Raw genomic sequence first — 25,802 nt, 5'->3', positions numbered from 1 at the left:
GTTTAGTTAGGTTAGCATTTTGTGACATTCATATTGATTTTCTTCTGTTTCTGCCAACAATTCAATATATTCCCATCCCCCTGAGTTACCTTATAGTTGCTGGGATCATACGTGAGTGCATTCCCAAGATACTCAAAGGCTTTCTGATGAACCTCGAGCTAAGTAAAGTAAAGTAAAATATCAGTAGAATATTTAAACAACTGAAGCACAATACATTTTTCACTGCATCTTTGGCTGGCATGCTCTAAATCTGGCTCTCCCCTAAGAAAGGACTCAAAAGTCAACCAGTCCCAAATATCACACCCCAGAATTCAAAGCCCTATCCTTTCCTCCTGGGAAATCTACACTAGAAACCTAATAATCTTGGGCCATTACTGAGGCTGCTAGGAAATGAAGCAAGCATTTAGATGAGGAAATCCTGCCCAGAGACAAAATGGAGGCCCAAGTTGCATAAACAAGAACCATTTGGGGAGTGAGCTAGGGATTTGGCAGAATTATGGTACAGAGAAAACTGTCGACTCATGAAACTGTGTGACATTGCTTATCCCCAGGAAACTTTAAAGCCATTTCTGAATTTCTCTAAGGTGCCTTTGTATCCAATACGTGGTCCTTTCCTATATAGAAAACTCACAAAGCTACTGTTTCCGCCTTCATATACTTGGACTAGCAAGTTATAGAAGCAGAGCCTATCTGCATTCTGCTTTGGCTCAACTGCGTAAAGTAAGTTCCTTCCTGTGATGATCTAAAGCACATATTTAGAAGAGATAAAAAGGTAAAGGGGCCCCTGACCATCAGGTCCAGTCGTGTCCGACTCTGGGGTTGCGGCGCTCATCTCACTCTATAGGCCGAGGGAGCAGGCGTTTGTCCGCAGACAGCTTCCGGGTCATGTGGCCAGCATGACAAAGCTGCTTCTGGCGAACCAGAGCAGCACACGGAAACGCCGTTTACCTTCCCGCCGGAGCGGTCCCTATTTATCCACTTGCACTTTTGATGTGCTTTCGAACTGCTAGGTGGGCAGGAGCTGGGACCGAGCAACAGGAGCTCACCCCCTTGCAGGGATTCGAACCGCCGACCTTCTGATCAGCAAGCCCTAGACTCTGTGGTTTAACCCAGTCTGGTGTAATTTTTTGAGAAAACTCTCAAAGCGGCAATGGGGATGCCTCAACATGAATGCCATTAACAGCTGCTGGACCAAACTGAACAACTAACCAATTAGCAACCTCCCATACCTCCAGGTAGAGCAAGCCCAGAGTTGTAAGGAGCTCTGGGTTTTCCGGAGAGAACCTGAAACAACAAAAAAAGAGACCCTAGAGTTTTTATGACATCTGGTACCCTCATTAATACAGAGTGGCATCCATTGTTATGCAAGGGCATGGACGAGTTTCACGCAGAGATGGCCCATGACATTTCTGCCCCATATGCAGAAAATACAAATGTTCCCCACTATGGTGATAAAAATAAACTACAGTAAATATCGTACAAGTTGCTACCCTTTGACGGTGGTCCAAAAATTGCCACTTGAAGTGATCTGCTTCCTGCAGAATGGGAGGACTAGCCCCAATCTTGCATGTGAAGGAGACATTTTATCAGCCTTAAAGAAGGACTACCAAGCCCCCGTCTGCCACTTTGTGGCCTGAGCAGAAGGCTATGGCAAATGACGTGCCGGGCAGAAATCTTTACTTGCTGAAAGCAAGCGGGTCACAGAAAGGCTTAAATACATTTGCCTCTGGAATATCCCAGGGCTAACAGACCCATCCAGTTGCCACATTGCTGCGTATTTTAATTGGCTAGGGCAGCAAATGTAGAGGAGCTTTCCCCACTCTGCCTGAGTTGTTTGTATTTTGTTTTTCAATTTACATACTGCACCACAGCAAAGCTCTCTGATCGATTTACATTAAAAGGCCATAAGCTGTTCTTATCGTTCCTCTCGGCTTTGCAGTGCATGGCTGTTTTATGTGCTTTTATGTAATTTGTACTCTGCCCTGGGATCTATTGCAATGAAAGGCAGGTTCTAAATGCACTTATTAAATAATAAATAAATACAAACCGGGGAAGGAATAAAAGACAAATGATTCCTTTTTTAAAAAAAAAACACCAAAAAATGAACAAAACTAATTCTATTAGAGGCTGTTTGAACAGAACCCCTTTTGTTGGGGCTCATACTGTGAGAACAGCAGCAGCAGATTCTGTTTCCCCTCATGAGTGCTATGAAAATGCTCAGAACAGCCTTCAGAAATAGTTTGAAGAAGCTGATTTGCAGGCTGTCACACAGGCTTATAGCCTTGGGGTTGAAGACCTATGTAAATTCATGCGCTTCAAAGGGACCTGAAAGGTGGGAGCAGTAATCCAAAACTGTGCCTAAGATGGCTGCCTGGGCCACGAGAGAGGACTTTTCTCAGCGCTTTCTAGTTCTGTACAATGAGGTTAATTCCTGGTCACAAGACATCTTTCCCACCCTCCACCCCCAACAGAACAAGAGAAGAAAGGCTCTTACTCCACTGCTTTCTTATAGACTTCAATGGCTTTGTCCGTCTGCCCTTCCAACAGGTGGATCTTCCCCAGCATCATGTATGTCAGGTCATGTCGGTTGAGCTCCAGGGCATTATTTAGCTGATCTTTTGCCTGAGCAGAGCACAGAGTGTATTATTCATTTTCAGATATTTATATGCCACTATTCAGGTGAACTTCATGAAGTGGTTCACACTGAAATGGTAAACCTATATCAGACATCCCCAGACTTCGGCCCTCCAGATGTTTTGGACTACAATTCCCATCATCCCGTCCCATCATCCCTGGTGACTCAATGACCCAGAAAAATAATGAGCAAATAAGTTTGAGCTTATGCAACTGCACTGTACGAAGTCAGACCATCCATTGATTTAGTTCAATGGCTGTGGCTCTTCAGGGTTTCAGACAGGAGTTTCTACCACCCTTACCTGGAGATGCTGGAAACTGAAGCTGGGACATTCTACCCCAGGGCTACTGCCCTTCTCAGGCTGAGAAAGTCCAGCTATCTGTGTCCCTTTGAACTGGAGATGTCAGGGGTTGAACTGGGACCTTTGGAATGCAAACCAACCAGGTATCTGGTCCCACCAATGGCTAGTTACTCCCTTGCTGCCTATACTGTATGATGCAGCTCCACCCGTAAGAGAAAGACAGAAAAGCAACCAAGCTAACACACTCGCCAATGATCTCCCTTTTGAACAACTGTGGATGCCTCACAATTATAAAAAAAAAAAATCCCCTTGCTTGTTAATTCCTCACTCCCTTTTGCTGGTCCAACTTGAGCTCCTCTGGTGATATTTTCTTTCTTTCTTTCTTTCTTTCTTTCTTTCTTTCTTTCTTTCTTTCTTTCTTTCTTTCTTTCTCTCTCTCTCTCTCTTTCTCTCTCTCTCTCTCTCTTATGGAGGGAATATAATTTATTGCATGAAGCTCTTGGGATAAGCCCTATTTTCTAACTCTCTCCCTCCACTGCCAAAACAGGTCTTATAGTAGACAAGCTCAGATCTTATAGTAGCTCAGGTCTTATAGTAGCTCAGGTCTTATAGTAGACATCGAGGACATATAGCAGACATCGAGGACAGATCGTGAAGCTGAGGCTCCAATACTTTGGCCACCTCATGAGAAGAGAAGAATCCTTGGAAAAGACCCTGATGTTGGGAAAGATTGAGGGCACTAGGAGAAGGGGACGACAGAGGACGAGATGGTTGGACAGTGTTCTCGAAGCTACCAACATGAGTTTGACCAAACTGCAGGAGGCAGTGCAAGACAGGAGTGCCTGGCGTGCTCTGGTCCATGGGGTCACAAAGAGTCAGACATGACTAAACGACTAAACAACAACAATAGACAAGCTAGGAGCAGAGTTCGTTTCCTCCTTCGTTCCCCCCTGAATTCTCCAGCCAAGTGGGCAGTGGGATCAGCCTCAAAGGTGAGGCTGCATTTGCTTTGCCCCTTCCCTTCCTGTCTTCCTGGGTGCTTCCCCGAGTTAAATAGGCCTAGAAGCACTAGGAAGCCAGAATCTGCGGACTGGCAGGATTGGGTGTTACCGAGGCTTTTACAGCTCATCATTCCACAAAATGCTTATCCCAGCACTGAGCCAGGAGGGCTGCTGAACTGCACAAAGGAGCAGAACTGCTCCTCCTGGGCACATTGTTAATCCCCTCCAATGAGAAGCATCGATTGCAATGGCCTCTTTTCCTCCCCTGGGCCCAGCCGGTGGGACTGGAATGAAAGGTTGCAGGTTTTCTTCTCTCTTTTTTTCCAGGCACATTAAAGGAGAGAGATGCTGACAAAGTAAAAAAAGAATTATGCAGCCACGGGATATTCATTGCTAAAAAGCTAAAATGCCAGCACATTCTATAGGCTTCATTATATTTTATAGGCCCATGTGACTCGATGCAAGGAAGCAGCATGGTGTACGGGGCGCAGCAAAGGGGAAATGTGAGCAGGAGGAAATTTCTCATACTAATGGCCCATTAACACCTCAAGGCAAATGTTTGTGTGCCCAAAACTGGAGAGAACAGGCCGTTTTCATGGCTTGCAAAAATCAAACTGGTACATCTTCCTAATTGGTGACAGTAAAGCAAGCTCTGACCTGAGGGCTACAGTAGTCTCAGTAAAGACAGTATCACTATCTTGGATACTTTCTGCAACTGGCTTCATTACTCAAAAAAACCCCACCATCCCTGACCATTGTCCATGTGGAAAGGGCTGATGCAAACATCTGGAGGGCTACAGATGCTAAAGATCCTTGTTGTTTAGTCGTTTAGTCGTGTCCGACTCTTCGTGACTCCATGAACCAGAGCACGCCAGGCATTCCTGTCTTGCACTGCCTCCCGCAGTTTGGTCAAACTCATGTTCGTAGCTTCGAGAACACTGTCCAACCATCTCGTCCTGTGTCGTCCCCTTCTCCTAGTGCCCTCAATCTTTCCCAACATCAGGGTCTTTTCCAGGGAGTCTTCTCTTCTCATGAGGTGGCCAAAGTATTGGAGCCTCAGCTTCACGATCTGTCCTTCCAGTGAGCACTCAGGGCTGATTTCCTTCAGAATGGATAGGTTTGATCTTGCAGTCCATGGGACTCTCAAGAGTCTCCTCCAGCACCATAATTCAAAAGCATCAATTCTTCGGCGATCAGCCTTCTTTATGGTCCAGCTCTCACTTCCATACATCACTACTGGGAAAACCATAGCTTTAACTATACGGACCTTTATAGGGATTTATAAAGATCCCTATGCTAAAGATATGGTGGGAACCAATCAAACAACACATGGAGCCCAGGCATTTTCATGTGATTGTCCAAAAGTCTCCAGGCTACAGCTCAGGAAACAGGTGGTGTGCTTGCCAAGTCCGAGGCTCCCTTTCGTGGTACTTCTTACTTCACCAAACCTTTATTAGGCATTACAAGTATAGGCCATCATAAAACATCCATATATAAATTTTTTAATATGTAAAAATAAACAGCCATGTAAAATATATGACGACGGGGATTCTTCTAAATCGCTTTCGTGCCAACGACACATGCAGGTCATAGTCAAGATACTGTCAGGGGCTGATTGGACGCAGAGGAATGGTGGGAGGAACCAACTGTGAAAGACCCATGGGAAAAAGGCTCCGAGCCAGGGGATTGGTGGTGGGATGAGTGGTCAGAGGGAGAAGACTGGGGGGAGAAGGTGTCAGAAGCTGGAGAGGTAACAGGGCTCAATGAGTGGGGATAGTCTGTGGCAGAAAGAAGTCCAGAATTGGAGACAAAGGCTGAAGCAGGAAGGAGGCCAAGAGAGAGAGAGATGACTGAAGCTGCTTCATGGGGGCAAGACCTGCCGGAGATGAGTTGCTGTACTCATTAGGCCTGACGCTCCCGTGCAGATTCTGTTTTTGCTTATAAAGGGTTAACTCCGACTTGCTTGGTGTGGTTTGCCACTGGTTTGCTCCTGTCAGATATCAGGATTTTGGAGAATTTCCAGCTAGATTCTTCTACTAACTCCATGAGAGGCAGGTATCTCTGCTCTTCTAGCTTTCCACTCAAAACTCTGACAGCCAACACGTGGTGTGGATTTGGTTTAACATGCAGAGGATTCCGCATTTAGGGTCCCATTCAAACAGCAAGTTAATAGGCCTCACATTTTGCAGAGACTGAGAAGGTCTGGGCTGTTTCTGTCAAACACTCACTAACTATAGGAACATGGGCTAGGGACTCCAGGGGCCATACACATACATGCTGCTCAGCCACATATAATTTCCTGTCTATTAACAACAGTTCTGCTCACTTCAATCTTACACCCAAGCCTTCTCCAGCCTAATGCCCTCCAGATGTTTTCGACTATAGTTCCCATCAGCCTCAAACAGCATGGTCAATGGTAAGGGATGATGGAAGTTGTAGTGCAAAGCATCTTGTGGGCACTAGTCTGGGCAAGGCCGTTATACCCTGATAGCCTGCCCCCCCCCCACTCCTCCATGTGTCAGTCCTTGATACCCACCCACCAAAAAGGCTGATTTCTGCAATTCAAACCCAAATCCTACTAGGTTGTACACAAAGTTGTACACAAAGTAATATTATGGGAAAGTTTTAGTTGTGCGTAACTTATTTGATGATGTTGGTGATGATGATGATGATATTATTATTATTAATAATAATAATAATAATTTATTATTTATACCCTACCCATCTGGCTGGGTTTTCCCAGCCACTCTTGGTGTCTCCCAACAGAATATTAAAAACACAATAAAACATCAAACTTTAAAAACTTCCCTAAACAGGGTTGCCTTCAACCCTTGTTATGACCGTACCAGCTGCTTTAGGAAAAAACAAATATTGTGGTTCTAACATGAGAATGAGAGGCATACTAGGAACCTGTCAGTCAGAAAAGAACCCTTTCCAATGCTTAAGAGAACAACCCCCAAGTCCTTTTATCAAGGTGCCCCCTCTGCAATGTATCTGCAACATGCAAGATGCCAATTAGGACTGGAATATCTTTTCTGCAACTGGTATTGATGGAGCAGCACACACTGAACAAGAGGAGGAGCTGTTGAACTCAACCAATGGCTCTTTTTCTAGAGCTCTACTGCATAGACTTCCTTCATCTCAATTCCATACAGCTATTGAGGGTTCCTCAGGATACAACCCAACCACTTGGACCAGGCATCCCCAAACTTCAGCCCTCTAGATGTTTTGGACTACAATTCCCCTCTTTCCCAACCACTGGTCCTGTTAGCTAGGGATCATGGGAGTTGTAAGCCAAAATGTCTGGAGGGCCGCAGTTTGGGGATGCCTGACTTGGACTGTTGTTTGTTTGTTTGTTTGTTTGTTTGTTTGTTTGTTTGATTAAATGCATATCCCACCCTTCATCTGAGAATCACAGGATGCTTTACAGTATAAAACAGGGTGGATTTGATTTAAAATCAAATTGATTTAAATCACAATTTAAATCACTAGTCAGTAAGACTTGATTTAAATCATTTTTTTACAGAAAGACATTCCTACTGGTATAATCTTAATATTTACAACCAAATGAAGGTTTCAATTTTAGAATAATAAATTTTCAGAGTAGTTTTTACAGTTATATCAAAAATTACTGATTTGGTTATACTATTAGAAATACATAGATAATTATGAAATTATTGTGAGGTTTAATAAGTTAACTGTTTATATTTGAAAGGAGAAAAATAATCATTTCCTTAATAACAATTTCCTTAAAAAACAAATTAGACTGAGTTTCTGCACACATGGAAAAACTTAAAACAAATCCTTATTTCCTTTGGACTATAATGTAACTTAAATAGAAAACTATCTTTAGAAAGATTTTTTCCTCCAAAAGCATTTTACTTTAAAAATCCAATTTAAATTTTAAAAATCCAATTTTTTAAAAAAAAAATCAATGTTTTTTATCCACCCTGGTATAAAAAAATTCAAAAATACATAACATAATAACCAAAAAACCCAATACCCTGCCCCGGTTTAAAAGACCATAGATTGTTTAATGAGCCAAAGGCCTGGCAGAAGAGGAATGTGGTGCTTAAAGAGGAACCTGGTGCTTAAAGTTATGTAACGAAGGCACCAGGCAAGCCTCCCTGGGGAAAGCATTCCAGAAACAGAGCCACTGCATAAAATGCCCATTCTCAGGCTGCACCCTCTGGACCAGGGGTCCCCAGACTTACCGCGCGGCGGGCTGGAAGGTAGGGGAGTGCGCGCGCAGCGGGCCGGAGGGCGGGGGAGTGCGCGCCCATGCGCACACGCGCACAGTCGGGAAAAAATCGCCGAAAATCGCTTGTGCGCATGCGTATGGGCCTCCCCCGACCCGGAAGTGCATCGGAAATGACCTCTTCTGGGTCGGGAGAGGCCCATACGCATGCGCACAAAGGATTTTCGGCGATTTTTTGCCGATTTTTAAGATCGTCGCCGCGCCGCGCGCCGTAAGAGCGGGCGGCGGGGGTCGTCGCGGGCTGGATTGGGAGGCCAATTGGGCCGCATCCGGCCCGGGGGCCGTAGTTTGGGGACCCCTGCTCTGGACCTTCCATGCTTGCCAGACAACCAGGCCCGGCTCTACGTAGACCCCCGGTGGCGCAGTGCACCAGGGCGGGGGGCTGGTAAGCTGGGCACCGGCCTGGTAAGGAGGGCGCCGCGCGACAAAGCCGCGCGGAAACCAATTGCGCCCTGCGAGGGCGGGGCGGGCGGCAGAGCGATCTCCGCCCCTCAGCACCAGGGCGCGCGATCTGCTCAAGACGGCCCTGCAGACAACTGCCCACTTTACCTTGTTGAAATGCTTCAGGTGCATGTAGCAGACACCCAAGTTGTGGCAGATCTCCTAGATGTGAGGGGAAAGGGGACATGTAAATCCACATGTGATACATGAGGGGATAAAACCTCTTGTCATTACAGTGGAACCTCAGTTTATGAACACCTCGGTTTACGAATTGTTGGTTTACGAACGCCGCGAACCCATCTGGAACAGATTAATTCACTTTCCATTACTTTCAATGGGAAATTTCGCTTCAGTTTATGAACGCTTCAGTTTAAGTACTCCACGGACCATCTGGAACAGATTCATCCACTTTCCATTACTTTCAATGGGAAAGTTTGCTTCAGTTTATGAACGCTTCAGTTTATGAACAGACTTCCGGAACCAATTGTGTTCATAAACCGAGGTACCACCGTATTGGTCTCAAGCTCAAGCTCACTAGTTGCAAAACCACAATGTGCTCAAAAACAAACAAACCCAGGAATGGCACAATCTATCACACCACCAAATGGCCATCCCATTTTCTCAGATTGGTAACAAATCATTTCCATTCAGTAGAATATTAACAGTACTAAATGCCCCAGATCTGTGCTTGAAAAATCTCTTCATTTACAAATAGCCAAATTCTGGCCTCATTCACACATCACAGTAAACCATAGTTAATAGTTTACCATGAACATGCTGATCTAAGCGGCTTCGCTCATCCCCACTAGTTCATGTGAAGAACAAACCACAATCCCTACTACGGCATTACGTCTGAACTGGAGATTATGACTGGTTTTACTTCAAACAAAGCATGATTTTTTGCTTCCTGACTGACTGGGTGGAACCAAACTACTATGATCTCCAATTTGGATATATAATGTTAAGCCAAGAAACATGATTTGTTGCTGTGGTGTGGCAAAGTGGCCCAGATCTGCATGTTCATTGTTCACAGTAAACCATAAACTATGGTTTATCATGATGTGTGAACTGGGCCACTGTAACTTACTTGGTCTTCCAGAATCAAAAAGAAAAGTTCAATGGATCTGAGTTGTTAACTTCAGCCCGTTATGACCAAAGATGCTACAGAAATACAATTAAACTGAAAACCCGGCAAAGATTTAGTCAGACACATCTGTTAATCTTTCTTTTAACAACTATCATTGGAATTCTGCATATAAACCTGATGGATGAGCTTATGCAAGCAGAAAATAAATACTGGGCCCAATATATATTTACATCATGTAATAAGAAAGATAAATTTAGTTATAAGGCTCGTCAGTGTGCCACTTCAACAACAGAGATGCTGTCAGGGTTCTCCAGAAGTCCATTAACAAATGAATGAACACTAGATTCACCTGGGCAGAGTTCAATGTCTTTAGTGTGCCTGGCAAGGGTATTTTTTTGTTTGCTCAAGCACTTTTCGAGTGTTTAGAGCCTTACATTTTAAGACCTCTGATTTAACATGTCTGGCACTGATATATTCTGGCTGCTTTATCAATGTTAATTGTACTTAGGCTTTTTGCTGCTTCTAAATCTGTGTTAGCTACTCTGAGAGCTCTTGGCTGAAGACCGGAGTAAGAAATGTGACAAAGAAATGAATGGATATGCCTTGGCAGTGATCATTTTGGTGTCCGTTGTGGTAATCCAGCTTGGTACACAATGTTTTGCCTATGCTGATCCTCTGCTGTGGCAGACTCACCACCCAAGATGCGGCATTCGGTCCAAGAGCGAGTATCAAGCCATGTTTTGTTTTCCTGCTGAATATTAAAGCAGGGAGCCATCTGTGTGCACATCTGGCAGAGACAATAACCAGTGCTTCCTCTGTTTTGATCAACTATGTGGGAAGGTTGTATATTCCTTCCTGTATCATGGAATTTATGAAACAGGCTTATCTCTTCAATGCAACTAGACTCCCAATGGGACTAAGAGCTGATCCACATAGTCACTTTCCCCTATAAAGGGGAAGTCATAGCTGTCCTTGGTCATATGACTGCACATGATCACAATGGGGAACATATCAAACTGAGCAGTACATGCAATAGAGGCAGCAGCAGTTCCTGCTGTTGCAGGAGCACCGTTCCCACTTGCCACAGGAATCATTAAGGCTGTGTCTGTGTAGACCCAGATTCCCATTAACACCTCTCATAAGCTGCATTCCGAGGACAGGCTGGTGCTGGAGCTGCTGCCCCTGCACAGAAGAAAGTGCTGTGCAAAACTGACTCATAGGTCAGCCATCGATCTGCAAGTCTCAAATTCTACTCCATTCTATTTACAAGTAGCAAAGAAAACCTAGGGCATACCCAGTCCTTCTCGTTGTATTGGGCCGCATCGTTGTACACTTCAATGGCTGCTTTGTGTTTTCCCAAAAGAAACCTGCAAGAAAATGTCAGATCTTATTTTTCTTACCCTTTCCTCCCAAGGTATCACTGGACCATCAATTGTGTGTCAGTCAGAGGATCAAAGAGAGCTCTAGGGAAGCCTACTGTGCTGTAGAGTCAAACAGAAGAATCCAATACTTGTCCACTATACAGGGGATTCAAAGCATGTCACAACACCTGTTAAAAGGACTTTATTAGAATGGAGGCAGGCTGTTGCTTTCATGTCCTAGAGGTGTCTAGTTGGCCACTGTTTGTAAGATGCTGAATTAGATGGTCTGAATTGGTCTGGTCCAGCAGGGTTTTTACGTTTTTAAGTGTGTGGACAAGGGAGGGTGTATGATTAAGTAGTTCGCCTATGCAAATATGGAGGCTAATGGGAGTAAAACAGCCTTTGGTAACCCCACTCCCTTTATTCAACACGCAAAATCTGAAGAATAAAATGGAACCTACAGCGATCGTGCCACCTGCTTGAGGTTGTCTGCACTCCGGGGCGTAAGAATAGCACAAGTCTGGAAAAGCTCAAGTGATTCATGAATCTTCCCTTCCAAGCGAAATATCAAAGCTGAAAAACAACAATGCACAGCATGTTAATCGGGAGTCCTTTCGAGGAAGTAAGCTGCACCCTGGGCAATGCTGAAATGTATAGAAGTGCAGGAGGGGAACCTACCCCCACCAGCTTCCCAGCTGAAGCACTTTTGAAGGAGGTAGGTCAAAGCGGAGCAGAACTAGCAGCTGGTGGGTTCTGTATCTGGAAACCATGGTGCCATTGCCACCACTGTTCCTTTGTGGTAAGCGAAGCCCATGGGGTAGTTTAGCATTTCTCTGGCCCGCTTGTCCTGAAAGAGTCATAGGATCGCTTTTGTCTGTTATCATGGCCCAAACTATACACACCAACTGTGGCATAATGTGTGCAGCCGCAGCAGACAAAGGCAGCCGCAGCAGCAAGGTCCACAGTCGATGAAGAGTTCAAAGCTCCAATACCCAATTCAACTTTCTGCCATGGATTTTAGCATCCGACACAGCAACTAGGAAAATTATAGAAGCTGTCACATCTTTATCCTGTAATGGTGAGTTCTGCCTTATTATGTCCTGCACACTGACGGTTAAAATGTAAAAACAGCAAATGATGCATTTCTACTAGCTCCAGTAGGTATGACCCCATATAGCCTGGACAGAAGAACTGTACATAAGCTGCTCTAAGCTCCTCAGGGGAGAAGAATGGTCTAAGGGTAAAATGATAATAAATTTATAGTAAGAGTGCAATAAGTGTTGAATGTTTGTATTGCTGATTTATTGTAATTTTTTGTATCGTATGCCATGTGCCATTTGGTAGAAAATGTAGCTAATGAACGACTAAAATAAATACCACCAATTCTCAGAATCCTGCAGTAATCTTCAGCTAAATGTGTACTGAATATCAACTTTCTTGGTAGTTTGTAAGTACCTTAAATATTTTAGGGCACACTTTAGAGAGATGTACAATTGTCCTCTTTTTCAGACTTCTAGTAATCATGTCACAGCAAATTGTAGTTAGCAGTTTGCCATGAATGCTTCTATCTGTGCTATTGTTCCCCTCCCTCTTTCCACTGGGAGGTAACAAAGCACGGTTCCTGGCATAATATTACTTCTGAACCAGAGATCATGGTTTGTTTTTCTCCAACAATCCACAATTGGTAAGTAAATAAGAAACCTTGGCTGCAAATTGTGGTTTGTTGGAAGTGAAAAGCTAAGTCAAGGATCATGGTTTGTCTCCTCCCAGTATAAGCAGATGAGAAAGGAAAAATGAAATCGGAAGGATTTGCTTGTGCATGGTAAGCCACGCTTTTATGTTAATGTGACCTGTGTATTTTGAGCTGTGTTTACAGATTTATCTCTTGCTAGTGTGAAAATATTATAATATCATTCTGGGCTACAATTCATGTTCCCTCCCATCCCCTTAAGAGTGAGAGATTATGCAAATGTCCCATTTTTAAAAAAGTTTTCTAGTAATGAGGATTATGTGGACTATGGAAGCACCCTCGTATTTTTGGAACTCCCTGGAACTCCCTGAGGGAGTCAGTGAAAGAATTTTATTTTCAGCCCTAAAGAGAGGTTGCTCGTGGAAAATGTGTCAGACAAGTTAGAAGCATGTCAGCCATTGGTGGGTGCTTTTAGCTTACCTTGAACATAAACTGCATATTCACATATCCCACGGGTCTCTTGGAGTTGCTCCTTTATAAGAATCTGAACCACAAAGTAAAGAAGTTACGTTCCAATAAAAAGATTTTCTTTTCTTTTTTGGATAAGGGGCAGAATGTTGTCAACTCTACCCTTTAATAAGTTAGCCTCAACATTAAGCCAGTATTTGTTAATGAAAGGTATCTAAAAGATCAGGGGTGAGAACCTGTGGCTAGCCAACATTGTCAAGGGTCAAGGAAGATGAGATTTGTAGCCTAGCAGTATCTGGAGGGCCACAAATTCCCAGTCTCTGTGCTAGAGGGAAAAAATGCCTATAATTTTCTCCTTTTTTCAGAGCAAGGAAATGCCTGTTGAAACCACTACCTCTCGCGCTGGTAATTTGTCCTTCCTGGAAAAGACCCTCCTAAAGTCAAATTATCCAAGAGCAGGAGCTTTTTGATAGCTTTGACATTGGCAAGGCTTTCAATTTCATTTAATGGCACTATAAAAAACCCCTTTTGCATTAAAAAATGTTAACATTAAGGCAACGACCTCTGAATAGGTAACATTAGGGCAAGTGAAACTCCTGCCACCCAAGTACTTGTGGAATAGATTACTGTTATCCATCTATTGGGAAATTAAGTGCCTGCCTTGATGGTCCTTAGAAGTACACACTCTCTTTGCACAGCACCAAGAGTAAATTATTTTTTTAAAAAATAGCTAAAGGTTCCCAAAGATTCCTGTATTCACTATAAAGAGAAAGCTGCACCTCTAGGAGCCAGTGTGACATAATGATTAGAGCAGGGTGGTCCAAATTTTCATACCAAGTGGGCTCCAAGCAATGGAGGACAAGAGGGGCACAGATTTCGGAGAGCCCCCACAAGAGGCTCCCTCATGGGGCTGAGCTCCTGCCGTCTTCCAGAGCCTCAGGAAGGCAAGCTGTGCCCAGACTGGGCCTCCTTCTCCTTGTGGCCAGCGAAGGGACACCCATGGGTGCCCCAACCCTGGGCTGGCTGAGAGGCCGAGGCACCCAGCAAGAAGAGGAGTTGCAGCAGTAGGCCGCCACCACAGCCACAACAGGGGAGGGCATGGCCAGCGGGCAACAGTGGGTCATGCAAGAGCAGCCCTGAACTCTCCCAGCGCAGGTGCCAGCCAGTGTGCCCCCCACACCACCCAGCTTGGCCAGGAGGGGGCACCAAGCCAGAAAGACACGTGGCCACCAGCAGCGGCAGCGACACCAGCCATGTGCCTCCCAGGCTCCATTCTCGGAGTCCCGCTGCAGCGGATGGGGCTCCCACCACTCTGAACCGCTCTGAGTAAGTATGCATAGGATCACCAGCAGAGACCCGATGACAGTGAGGACCGAGTGGGGAGATCTAGGAGGCTGCGATTGATTCAAAAGGAGAAATTGGGTAGCTGCATTCATGACTCTGACAAGTTTTGGTAAAGGGGTAGCAGTTCCTAAGGATGGCACATGTTAACATACTGCCATGCTCTCATTAGATTTTGAAGCAACCAACCAACCAAATGCAAAACAAAAATTCAGTTAATTCAGTTAACAGGAGGCTTTTTGGAAGAGGAAGAATATTAACCATCACTAGGATAAACCCGGGGTATGCAAACCCACTTCAAATCATGGTTTGGAAGCAATCTTGATTAGTGTGAACCATAGTTACCTCTGATTCAGGTTTAATAAGAAACTCTGTCTATAACAAACCAGAGAAGGGTGGAGGAACCTGTACAAGGAGCCCTTGGTATATTCCCTATCTTTAAATCTTGTTTTGGAAGTGTTCCAAGAAGAACCGAAGTCCTTCTCCAAAGCAAAGGCCTAGGTACTTCTCTGAAGTTATCCTTAAAAGGCACTGGTGGCAAAACTATAGCCCTACAGATGCTGGTTTGCAATTCTGATAATATCTGGTCATTGGCCGCCTGGGGCTGATGGAAAACGGAGCTCAGCAACGTCTAGAGATCCACAGGTTCCCCACCTTTGATTTAAAGTGCAAAAAAGTCAGGGTATATCATATTCCTACCTTACACGAATCATAGTCTTTGCGAATGTAGTACAAGTGGATCAGCCAATTCCTGCTCTCCAGACTGCGCAGTTCTGGCACTGTGCAAAAAGGCAGCAGAACAAGCATTTAGAGATCTAGTAGATGATGCCTTTTGAGACCCAGTTTTTGTACTTTACCCAGAGAGAAGCTGAACCTTGGACCAGACCTGCTACATGAGGTTCTTGGCTGTTCATGCTCCAATGAAGCAGAAAACAGGAGGAGGCAGCGACGAAGAAGCAAGCAGGGAAGGAAACATCAGACTAAGCATTATTACTGTGGTAGAGCCATGAAAGCTGGACACAAGAATAAAGGATGGCTGATCATTACTCATTCACTAAATATTTATATCCTATGTTTCCATCTCATTTCCTAGTGGTACAAGGCAGCAGGCAAGATCACCCTTAAATAAGCCACGAAACAACATTTAAAAAAAACCCTGACAGGCCGCTGGAAGAAAGACGCTTTCATTTGGTACTGGAAGAGAGCCTCGTGGATCTTCCAGGACAGGGATTTACGCAACCTGGATGCTGCCACAAAGCAGCAACTGCACCTCTGACAGTAGGTGATGGAACAAGATTTCTCTGGTTGATCTGAGTGGATAAGCAAGATCATATGGAATTGTACTTTAAATCTGAAGTCAGAGCTTTAGAAGCAAGAACCCAGAGGAACCCAGAACTTGTTCTACTTGTGAGTAGACCTGGGGCAACTGCTTGTCTATTGCAAGATAAACTTTGGGACAGAGCCAGTGTTTCAACTCTGATCCTCTCATGGCATAGTTTACTGCAGAGAAATCAGTGTTTTAAGCTCTAAAGAAGTACCGAGTCGCAATGCAATCAATGGCAAGCATGGACACTGCTTTTCCTGGTACTATTTAAAGTTTTCAGAGCAAGCCACTGTTCACATCAAATGGGCATGAGTTGCAGTTCATCAAATTCATTTCTGCATCTGAAATTATGGCAACCCAAAGGTAACCATAGCAACCAATAGGAAAATCCAATGTCTGCAAGCCAGTATCACGATGGAGAAGCCTAGCAGGAAACAAAGACAAAAGACTGCCAGAGCAAGAGCGCCGAGTTGGTGGTGAAAATTTGAGAGAAAGCACCTCAGAAGGGGAATACCCCCCCTTCTAATAAGAGCAAAGCCCCCTTTACGTTTGCCCAGCTCAGACTGAGGCTTGTATCCTGTCTCTAGCATGCCCTCTTTTCAAGGTAAAGAGACTTTGGTTTGGGGAAATGGGAAGCTTCATGGAAGACTGAATCAAGTTCCAACTGAACCCTTAAAAACACACTTTTTGTCAAGTGTTTGACTGAAACATATAAATAGCTCAATTTATTTTTAAAGCAGATAGGAGAGGCAAGTGCCCTTCTGTGGAGAAGCGCTACAGGCAGCCTATGGAACATAGCATACTTACAGTTGGCCAGATATGTGGGCAGACATTTTTAATAACTTAACCACAGGGAGGGGACACCAGTGGAAGCCATGTGCAGTTACTGTGACATAAGCTACCTGAAGGGTAGTCAGTGCCAAAGCATCATCTCTCTGGACCCAAACTTGTTACCAGGCCCCCCTTCACCCATGATCCCTCTCCAGTTTTGAAATCCTGGAAGATAAGATATGCGTCCTTTAGATTACAGTGGTACCTCGGTTTATGACACGGGTGTCAAACCCAAGGCCCGCGGGCCAAATCCGGCCCGCCAGACCTCGTCATGTGGCCCGCGTGGCCGCCAGCCTTCACCCCCGCTGCCGCCACTAGCGCTCGGCCCACGGCCGGATCGGGCCCCGCCGCCTCCGCTAGCAGCCTACTGCCTCCTTCAGTGCTTGGCCCATGGCCGGATCGGGCCCCGCCTCCAGCGCTAGCGGCCTCTCGCCGCCTCCAACGCTCGGCCTATGGCCAGATCGGGCCCCACCTCCAGTGCTAGCGGCCTCTCGCCGCCTCCAGCGCTCGGCCTATGGCCGGATCGGGCCCCACCTCCAGTGCTAGCGGCCTCTCGCCGCCTCCAACGCTCGGCCTATGGCCGGATCGGGCCCCGCCTCCAGTGCTAGCGGCCTCTCGCCGCCTCCAACGCTCGGCCTATGGCCGGATCGGGCCCCGCCTCCAGCCCTAGCGGCCTCTCACCGCCTCCATCACTCGGCCTATGGCCAGATCGGGCCCCACCTCCAGTGCTAGCGGCCTCTCGCCGCCTCCAGCGCTCGGCCTACGGCCGGATCGGGCCCCTCCTCCAGCGCTAGCGGCCACCCGCCGCCTCCAGCGCTCGGCCTACGGCCGGATCGGACCCCTCCTCCAGCGCTAGCGGCCTCCCGTCGCCTCCAGCGCCCGGCCTACGGCCAGATCGAGCCCTGCCTCCGCCGCTAGCGGCCTCCCGCCGCCTCTGGCACTCTGGCTACGGCCGGATCGGGCCCTGCCTCCGCCGCTAGCGGCCGCCCGGCACCTCCATCGCTCGGCCTACGGCCGGATCGGGCCCCGCCTCCAGAGCTAGCGGCCTCCCACCGCCTCCATCGCTCGGCCTACGACCGGATCGGGCCCCGCCTCCAGCACTAGCAGCCTCCCGCCACCTCCATCGCTCGGCCTACGGCCGGATCGGGCCCTGCCTCCGCCGCTAGCGGCCTCCCGCCGCCTCTGGCACTCGGGCTATGGCCGGATCGGGCCCTGCCTCCGTCGCTAGCGGCCTCCCGCCGCCTCCATCGCTTGGCCTACGGCCGGATCGAGCCCCACCTCCAGCGCTAGTGGCCTCCCGCCGCCGCCACTAACCTGCCTCCCACCAGATCGCCGCCTCCCCCACTCGGCCTATGGCCGGATCAGGCCCCCGCCACTACCACTAACCTGCCGCCTCGCCGCCACCCACCCGCACTCCCTGCACAAAAAGCTAATGTTGCTGTGCATGCCTTTAAAGTCTTTTTTTTAAAATAATTTTTATTGATTTTAATATAGACAAAACAGAACAAAACATAATATATATACTCCATCCTTCTTCCCTCCCCCCCCCCCACAAGTCCACTTCTGCCACTTCTGGTTCCAGAAGTCTGTTCATAAACTGAAGCGTTCATAAACTGAAGTGAACTTTCCCATTGAAAGTAATGGAAAATGAATTAATCCGTTCCAGATGGGTCCACGGCGTTCATAAACCGAAAATTCATAAACCGAGGTGTTCATAAACCGAGGTTCCACTGTATTCAAGTTCCTTTTGCTTAAGCTCATGGCATTTCTGGCTGTCTGATTTGGATTTATAGCCAGGCATGCCAGTGTGACATGTATGTACATTCGCTTTTTAGACATTGTTCCCTATCTCTGACATTCAGTGCCTGATCTTCTCTGCCCACTGGAAACTACGGGCCTCACTTGTTTGCTCACATCTGATCTAAGGCCTGTAAATCACATCAGCAGAGCTGGCTCCTGCTGTCCGGGAGATCTCATTGTTCCTGGTTATGCTGGTGCTTGTCCTGTCCTCCTGTTGCCACACCCTGTTAGCTCTTCCTGCTTGTGCATGGAAAATGCCTGCAGGAACTCCAGGACTTCGAATGATTGAAGAGAGGATGTTGCAAATTACAATTCACAAATTACAATTACAAGTCCTACACTTTCCCATACAATAACACATTCTCTCTCGGAGGATCCTAGCCAGCAGCTCATTGGTCAGAATGAATTTTGCTTTTTCTGTTCTAACACTGTTTCTGGTTGGCTCCAGTAAACCCCACAGGATCTGGGCACACTGCATATAGTTCCTAGGAAATAAGTCTGTATAAACAGCCTCAAGAATGACAAAATAATTCCCCCTTCTATCATAATAGGCTTGCAGCTCTGCTGCCTCACATCCTGAACTTGAGTGACACATAAAATACCTGTTTCTGTCTTCCCTTCCCCCCCCCCCAATTCTTGGGCCGTGAGAAAATTCAAATTAATGCATGCATTAGATTATGTCATGGATTGTTCTAAGCACAAAGTATTAACAACTAGCAAGGAGTGCCTGGCACTGCCCAAGAATTAAAAGAAACCAAAACATACTATGGGTTTTTAAATGCATAGTGTAATTTTTGAGTTTTGACCTGCCGTGCCAAGAATAAGTGAGGTCATGCCAAAGTCACGTTTTGACCCTCCACTTTGATTCAAAATAATGTCCAGTGTCCAAACAATGGCAAAGACTATCCATCTGCCACCCCCATCTCAGGAGGTGGCCAAACCTATACCAAAGAAACAGGCAGGGTCATGCAAAAGTCACATTTTGCTCTGCCATCGTGATTCAAAATGGTGGCTGGTGTCCCAGCATCAAGGAGAACTGCTGCTCCCACCTTGGCCACCCTCATTCTGAATTTGGCAATGATACCTGAAGAAGCATCCAAACCTATAGAGAACAGATAGACAGACAAGCAGACGAACTACTTTCCCAAACAAATAGTAGTAACACTCAAAACCTCCAGTTTTTAATAACAGTAATGTTTGCTTTCCCATTTCTGCTACTAAGGGAGGCAGTTCCAGATGTGGGACTTGGTGTTTGGGGGATTTATTTGTTTTGCCTCGTTTACTGCCAACCTGTGGGGAATAAATCTTTGACTGTTTCCATTTTTTGCAGCTTTAGAATTATCCAGGCCAGGGGATTTATAATTCCTCTTTAAAAGAAGCAAGGGAAGCAGCGGTAACAAGGGCCTAAAGAAACAATGGCAACAGAAGAGCAAGGAGTAAGGATTCTGGCACAAAATGAAAGGCACTACGCTAGCATGAATAAGTCTTACATCCAGTCGGCTGCCATCGCTTCCCTTTAGCAAGGATCAGAGAGGAGGATTAAAACGTATGCAGGAGCCCTAGGAGACCTTCCAACATTTCTCTTTACAGGCCAATGGTTTAAAATCCCTTTGCCACAAGGTGTAAGATGTCTTTTACGAGAGATTCTGTTTTCACCTAGGATTCCAGAGATGTGATTGCACCCGCAACAGGAGAAGTGAAGGGTTTGCTTAAAGATGTTAAACAAAAGAATAGTGGCCAGCATCTACAAATATCCATGATCCCAAGGGCTGAGAATAATCACAGGTGAAGCATGACAAACTCATCTAACCACAAAGGTGTCTTACTATATTGCACACACAGACTCAAAAGCACATGCAGGTGATAAGCCCATCTCCTGGCACACACAAAAACAATAGAAAGCTTTCAAATCTCTCTACTCCCCAAGACACAGCTGTTGTCTCATTGCTTAGTGCTTCTTTTCCCTTTGCTCACTTTTGCAAACAGCCACTGGAACCAACTTTAAATCAAACAATAAACCTGTATGGCTCACAGTTATTTACAGTCAACTGGGTTTAATAAAACCCATCATATACAATTCTGATGCTTGCAACAAAGCTATAATTCATCTCACTATTCTATATTAATAGTCCCCATACACACAAAAGGAAAAAATTGGATTGAATTTGAAAAAATAAGAACAGCGGTTTAAATATAGAATAGCCATTCCTGGCTCCAGATCTCCCCCTAGTGGAAAACGGACTATTTGACAAGTTTTTACCTCCCTTGTTTCTAGATTCCTTTAAAATAACTAAAAGGAAAATTGGGGAAATTATAATTAGCATGCCTAAAAACGTGTTTGTTTGATGGTTTATCACAACAGTGCAGGTTAACTGAGACTGAGCAAGTCACAAGTCCTCACTGATGCCCAGTCTTTGCACGCTGGTCTGTAAGAATGGGTCAGGGTATTTGCTGGCAATATCAGGAAGCTTTTTTAATATAGTTCTGCATTGTGGAGACTGAGCTACACACCAGTTTACAGAGTTAGAGGTATCCTGTTTCCTTCAGAGACCCAGACAAAGATCCCTGTAAAAATAAAAATAAAAATCAGGCAAAGCAGGCAGTTTCTCTTATAGTGGCTTGTGAAAACCATGGAACTCTGTACAAAACAACAACCACCTGGATCTAGGAGACTGGGGCCAAGTGCTGGTCTTACTAGGTTTTCTGCTCCCTCCTCTATTTCTATGGGGAGATTGGGAGGGGGGCATCCTCCCATGCAGATTATCAGCACTGCAAGGGCTCCAACTATTGTAATAGTATTTAATGTGTAAGGAGAAGGTGGGGGGGAGCAGACTTGATATGGAGATGAAGAGGCCAAGCCCTAAAAATTACTTCTAATCCAGGCATCCCCAAACTCAGCCCTCTAGATGTTCTGGGACTACAACTCCCATGATCCCTAGCTAACAGGACCAGTGGTCAGGGAGGATGGGAGCAATAGTCCCAAAACATTTGGAGGGCCGAGTTTGGGGATGCCTGTTCTAATCTGTCTACTATTCTTTAACATTCATGAGCTGTTTCTTTTCAGTACAGTTGGAATCTTTTTAAAAATTTAATATTGAACCAGCATGCCCCATCAATTAAAAAATATTTCCATGTTCCCTGCTAGCAGGGACAGGCCCCTTGTTTTCTGGTATTTGTCTCTGGCAAACCAGTATCCCTGTTATGTCTTTGGAGAATGTTGTGTTAAAAAACAAAACAAAAGTCTAAGAGCCAGTTGCCAGGATTCAGTTCACTCGCCAGGGTTCCAAAAAGTTACGTGTCTGTGTGGATAAGGTACGGACAGGGCCGGCGCGTCCATTTAGGCAAACTAGGCAGTTGCCTAGAGCACCAAAATGGAGGGGGCGCTGGCCAGCCTGCCCGCCGCTGCCCGCCGCCCCTCGGTGCTGTCAGCGGCTGTCAGCTGTTGAGCGGGTTCAGGTCGCTATCCTGAGGAGCGTGCATGCCTCCGGAGAGCGGCCTGAAGCCGCTCAACAGGTGACAGCCGCAGTGGAGGCGGACCTAGGCTCGCGCTCCCTGCGCAAAGTTCCAGAGGTGCCGGGGGGGAGCGCGAGCCTGGGGCCACCTCGCCGCACCTCTCAGCTGTTTTTTATTTTATTTTTTTCTATTTTTATTTTTACTTTACAGTGGTACCTCTACTTACGAATGGAGCACCGTCCGCCATCTTGGATGCGGTTTAGATAGGATTTTTTCTACTTACGAATTTTTTCTCCCAATGCATTCCTATGGGATTTGACTTACAATTTTTTTCTACTTACAAATGTGCGTTTGGAACGCATTAAATTTGTAAGTAGAGGTACCACTGTATTTCTTATTTTTTTAGGGGGGGTGCCAGATCATCTCGCCTAGGGCGCAAAAAACCCTAGCACCGGCCCTGGGTACGGATCCAGCATGCATAAACCCATGAGGGTGGTCAGTTCACATACACCACAGCTGCCAAGGTATATTTCCAATGGTTGATAACTGCCATAGGGCAAGCATGCTTTTCTAGGCTCTCTTTAACCAAAGAACAGTCACACTCCAGCCTTCTAAATCCATGGGAGGCTATTTCAGACTAAATTGACAAAACATTCAACAGGTGGAATAGAATCACTGGCCATGTATAATTGCTTTAAAGCCCTAAACGGCCTCAGTCTAATATACCTGACGGAACGTCTCCACCCCAACGTAATAGTCGCACCCCCCCCCTTTTGGAAAGGAAAAATCAACACAAAAAATGTGACCATTACATGGTAAAATGCGGTATATATACTGCTGCATGATGCCCTAATTATTTTATGTGACTGTGATATACACACACACACATATATTTCATGTTATAGAAAGATGTTGGCTGTGGGAGCCACTGCTAAAATCAACAGTGCTCATGGCAAAAAAAGTATTCCTCTTGAAAAACATCTGTTTTGTGCTCACCCAGCAATAAATTCAATCTTTTCTCAGGCTTAGTCCATTTCCCACTATTTTGTGTCTATTTCCCCACAAGAAAATCCAAATGACTTAATTCCTTTTAGTGTTCTGCTTTCCACAATAAATGCCTGTAATGAATCTGGCCAAAAAACTGGACTGAACACCAGAACAAATAATTCAGGAGATGTTTCTTCTATAAACTTAACAAACAGGGCTTAATCAACCAGAGGCTTACCGTTTGCAAAGAGCATTTCCTTACAAAGAAAGAAAGAAAATAAATTGGAGTCGTGCTCCACATGACCAGCAGTATACAAAGAGAGAAATGCCTTCCCCAGTATGACACTATCACTAACTACAAGATTATTTGATTGGAATGCTCAGGGAGAGGAAATGGGGATGACTGGAGCTAGTCATTTTTAATTCAAAACCAGAAAAGCATTTTAGAAAATATCCAATTCATTTACAATGAAGTAGTAAGATTAATATCTTGACACAGCACGATTATTATTAACCCCATGCTGCTTCAAGAAGCAGAGCTCCTTTCATTCAAACACTGTTTGATTCTGAGTGTGGAGAAACTATTTGGAGTATATTCTAGATTTTGAGGCACTAACAAAGGAAACTGGTTTTTCAGAGCAGATCTACCCAGGAGGTAAAGTGTGTGTGTGTGTGTAGAGATGAAGGTTTCCCCTGTGAATGTGTTAGTCCCTGAATAATGCCTGGCATGCAGCAAAGCTCTGAAGGGTTTACTTCCTTCAAGGACTTTCATTCAGAAAGGATTTCAAGGTTCAAGATAATTTGTACAACATAAAATTATCTAATCATTTGTCAAGTGTTTTCTAGCTACATCATTAAGAGTATGTATGTTGAAGAATCCTGTTGGAAATTAAATGGGAGCAGAAATTGCCCTGATGCAGTCAAAACAAAACAAATAAATAAATAAATAAAATCCTTCCGGTAGCACCTTAGGGACCAACTAAGTTTGTCATTTCGTGCATGCACACGAAAGCTCATACCTATGACAAACTTAGTTGGTCTCTAAGGTGCTACTAGAAGGATTATTATTTTTTGCCTGATCTGAATGTTCGTCTGAGATCCAGAATATGGCCAGTATTTGCTGTCACCCATTTTAGTCCACAAATGTGGACATAAATAATTATATGATTTTCTGCATTGCTTTTGATCTTTCCGTTCCACTGAAATCAATTACATATTTACACAGATAGTGACATTAATAACGTAGGTTTTACCAGAAGCCAAACTGTAGCAAATAGTATGGAACTTGCTATCTCCTTCTCATGACAATCCTTTATTCTCTCCATTCCGTTACCTTTTCCTCTTCTGCCTTTGGTGCCTCTGGTTATTATGTTTTTAATGGAAAGTAGTATTTCACTGTTGTGTTCATCTACCGTAGACACATTGTTAATTTCTTGGAAGGATGTCCAGGATTGCTTCCACACCAGAGCCCCTTAACACTACTGAGATATTACTTTTTCATATTTAGCTGGAAATGGAATTGAAACAGAGGCACCATACTTCTGTTACATGCAAAGCAAGAGTTTTTCCATCTAGCTACGTCCTTTTCCAGAAGTGCCATATGGAATTTAATACAGTGCTATATTACCCAGCAGTGCCCTACCCCAAGGCATAGATCATTCTGTAACATTTAGTCACAAAGGTCCTTTGCAACATTAATTAAAGGTTTCCTGTTTGCAGTTCTTCCTGTTTTATGCTTCTTGTTGATTCCAGCTGTAATGATTTGAACAGTCCCCGTCCCAGTTTCTGTTCCTGCTGGCTAGTACATCTTTGTGACTTTTATTTTTAAGGCTGCTGAACTGTATCAGTCACACCATTTTCTGTTTCTGCAGCTATGCTGTACATTTCTGCAAAAGCAGGATCAGCCTTTTCACCCCATCTGGTTTAAATTATTTAAAAGTGAGCAAGTTTATTCTTAACTCTGACTTGCCTTTGCCTTTCCCTCAGAGGAAATTCCAGAAAGAGGGCTTAGCTTTGCTCCTCTTTGCCTGCTTAGGAATGAGAGTGGATGGTACACAAGTGAAAAGCTATGTTTCATAATAATGCTAAGGAAAAAGGATGCAAGGACTTTAGTGGATATGGGGGCGGATCAAAATGCACTCAAAAGTCAACTAGTAATATAAAGCTGATCCCAAGGACAAACATAAGGAACAAAATGCAGGATTGATATTCATGAGATAACTAGTTGGATAGGACATTGCTTAGAAAATCAGACATCACAGTGGGTAGCAAAAGAATTCTCCACTCCTCTACCCTGCTGATATGCTAAGTAACATACAGAACTCCACTGGCACATATCTGTAGTAATCCTCAGAGAGCCCAAGCACACAAAACCTGGACACATGGTAGTTACTTGAAAAATATGGTTATGCGTCAGCTTCCAGTTCATGGAGAACTATTTGAAGTTTGACATACAAAACTGTTGGCCTCATTCAGATGCACTTGTAGAGGCAAGGAACAAACAATGGGACTGCACATTCTTTTCTTGACTCTTTCTTTTCTCAGTGCTAACATCTCAACCCTAAGCCGTGGTTGATCCTAACTATGGTTAGACAAAGCCAGCCAGCCTGATAACCCATACTTTGAAATTGGCATGGCTCCCATTGTATTCATGCACTTCAGCCGGAAACATGCGGATACATTTGGGGTACGATTAGGGAGCAGGGCTGGCTAAGGGGTATTAAAGTTCAGGGAGAGAAAGAAATTCCCCATGCAGTCTATCTTGAAACCACAAAGGAGATTTCATCCTGGTTACACTAATGGAGCCTTCAGTCAGGAGAGATGT

The 25,802-nt window shown here is 45.1% G+C and overlaps 1 protein-coding gene across 1 annotated transcript in view; it reads right to left on the bottom strand.

Annotated features, from left to right (window-relative positions):
• Positions 1-25,802, bottom strand: part of BBS4 (Bardet-Biedl syndrome 4) — a 40,408-nt gene that overhangs the window by 8,481 nt on the left and 6,125 nt on the right. The window contains exons 3-10 of the mRNA XM_035118050.2: positions 15,283-15,362; positions 13,255-13,318; positions 11,546-11,657; positions 11,018-11,090; positions 8,745-8,798; positions 2,495-2,622; positions 1,230-1,284; positions 90-158 (exon numbers count right to left, since the gene is read on the bottom strand). Of these exons, the coding sequence (XP_034973941.2) occupies positions 90-158; positions 1,230-1,284; positions 2,495-2,622; positions 8,745-8,798; positions 11,018-11,090; positions 11,546-11,657; positions 13,255-13,318; positions 15,283-15,362 (635 nt within the window). The remainder of the gene's footprint in view (positions 1-89; positions 159-1,229; positions 1,285-2,494; positions 2,623-8,744; positions 8,799-11,017; positions 11,091-11,545; positions 11,658-13,254; positions 13,319-15,282; positions 15,363-25,802) is intronic.

Source organism: Zootoca vivipara, chromosome 14 (genome assembly GCF_963506605.1).
Source record: "Zootoca vivipara chromosome 14, rZooViv1.1, whole genome shotgun sequence".
NCBI lineage: Eukaryota > Metazoa > Chordata > Lepidosauria > Squamata > Lacertidae > Zootoca > Zootoca vivipara.
Note: the sequence above shows the minus strand (reverse complement) of the source record. Positions and strands in the feature narration are given on the sequence as shown.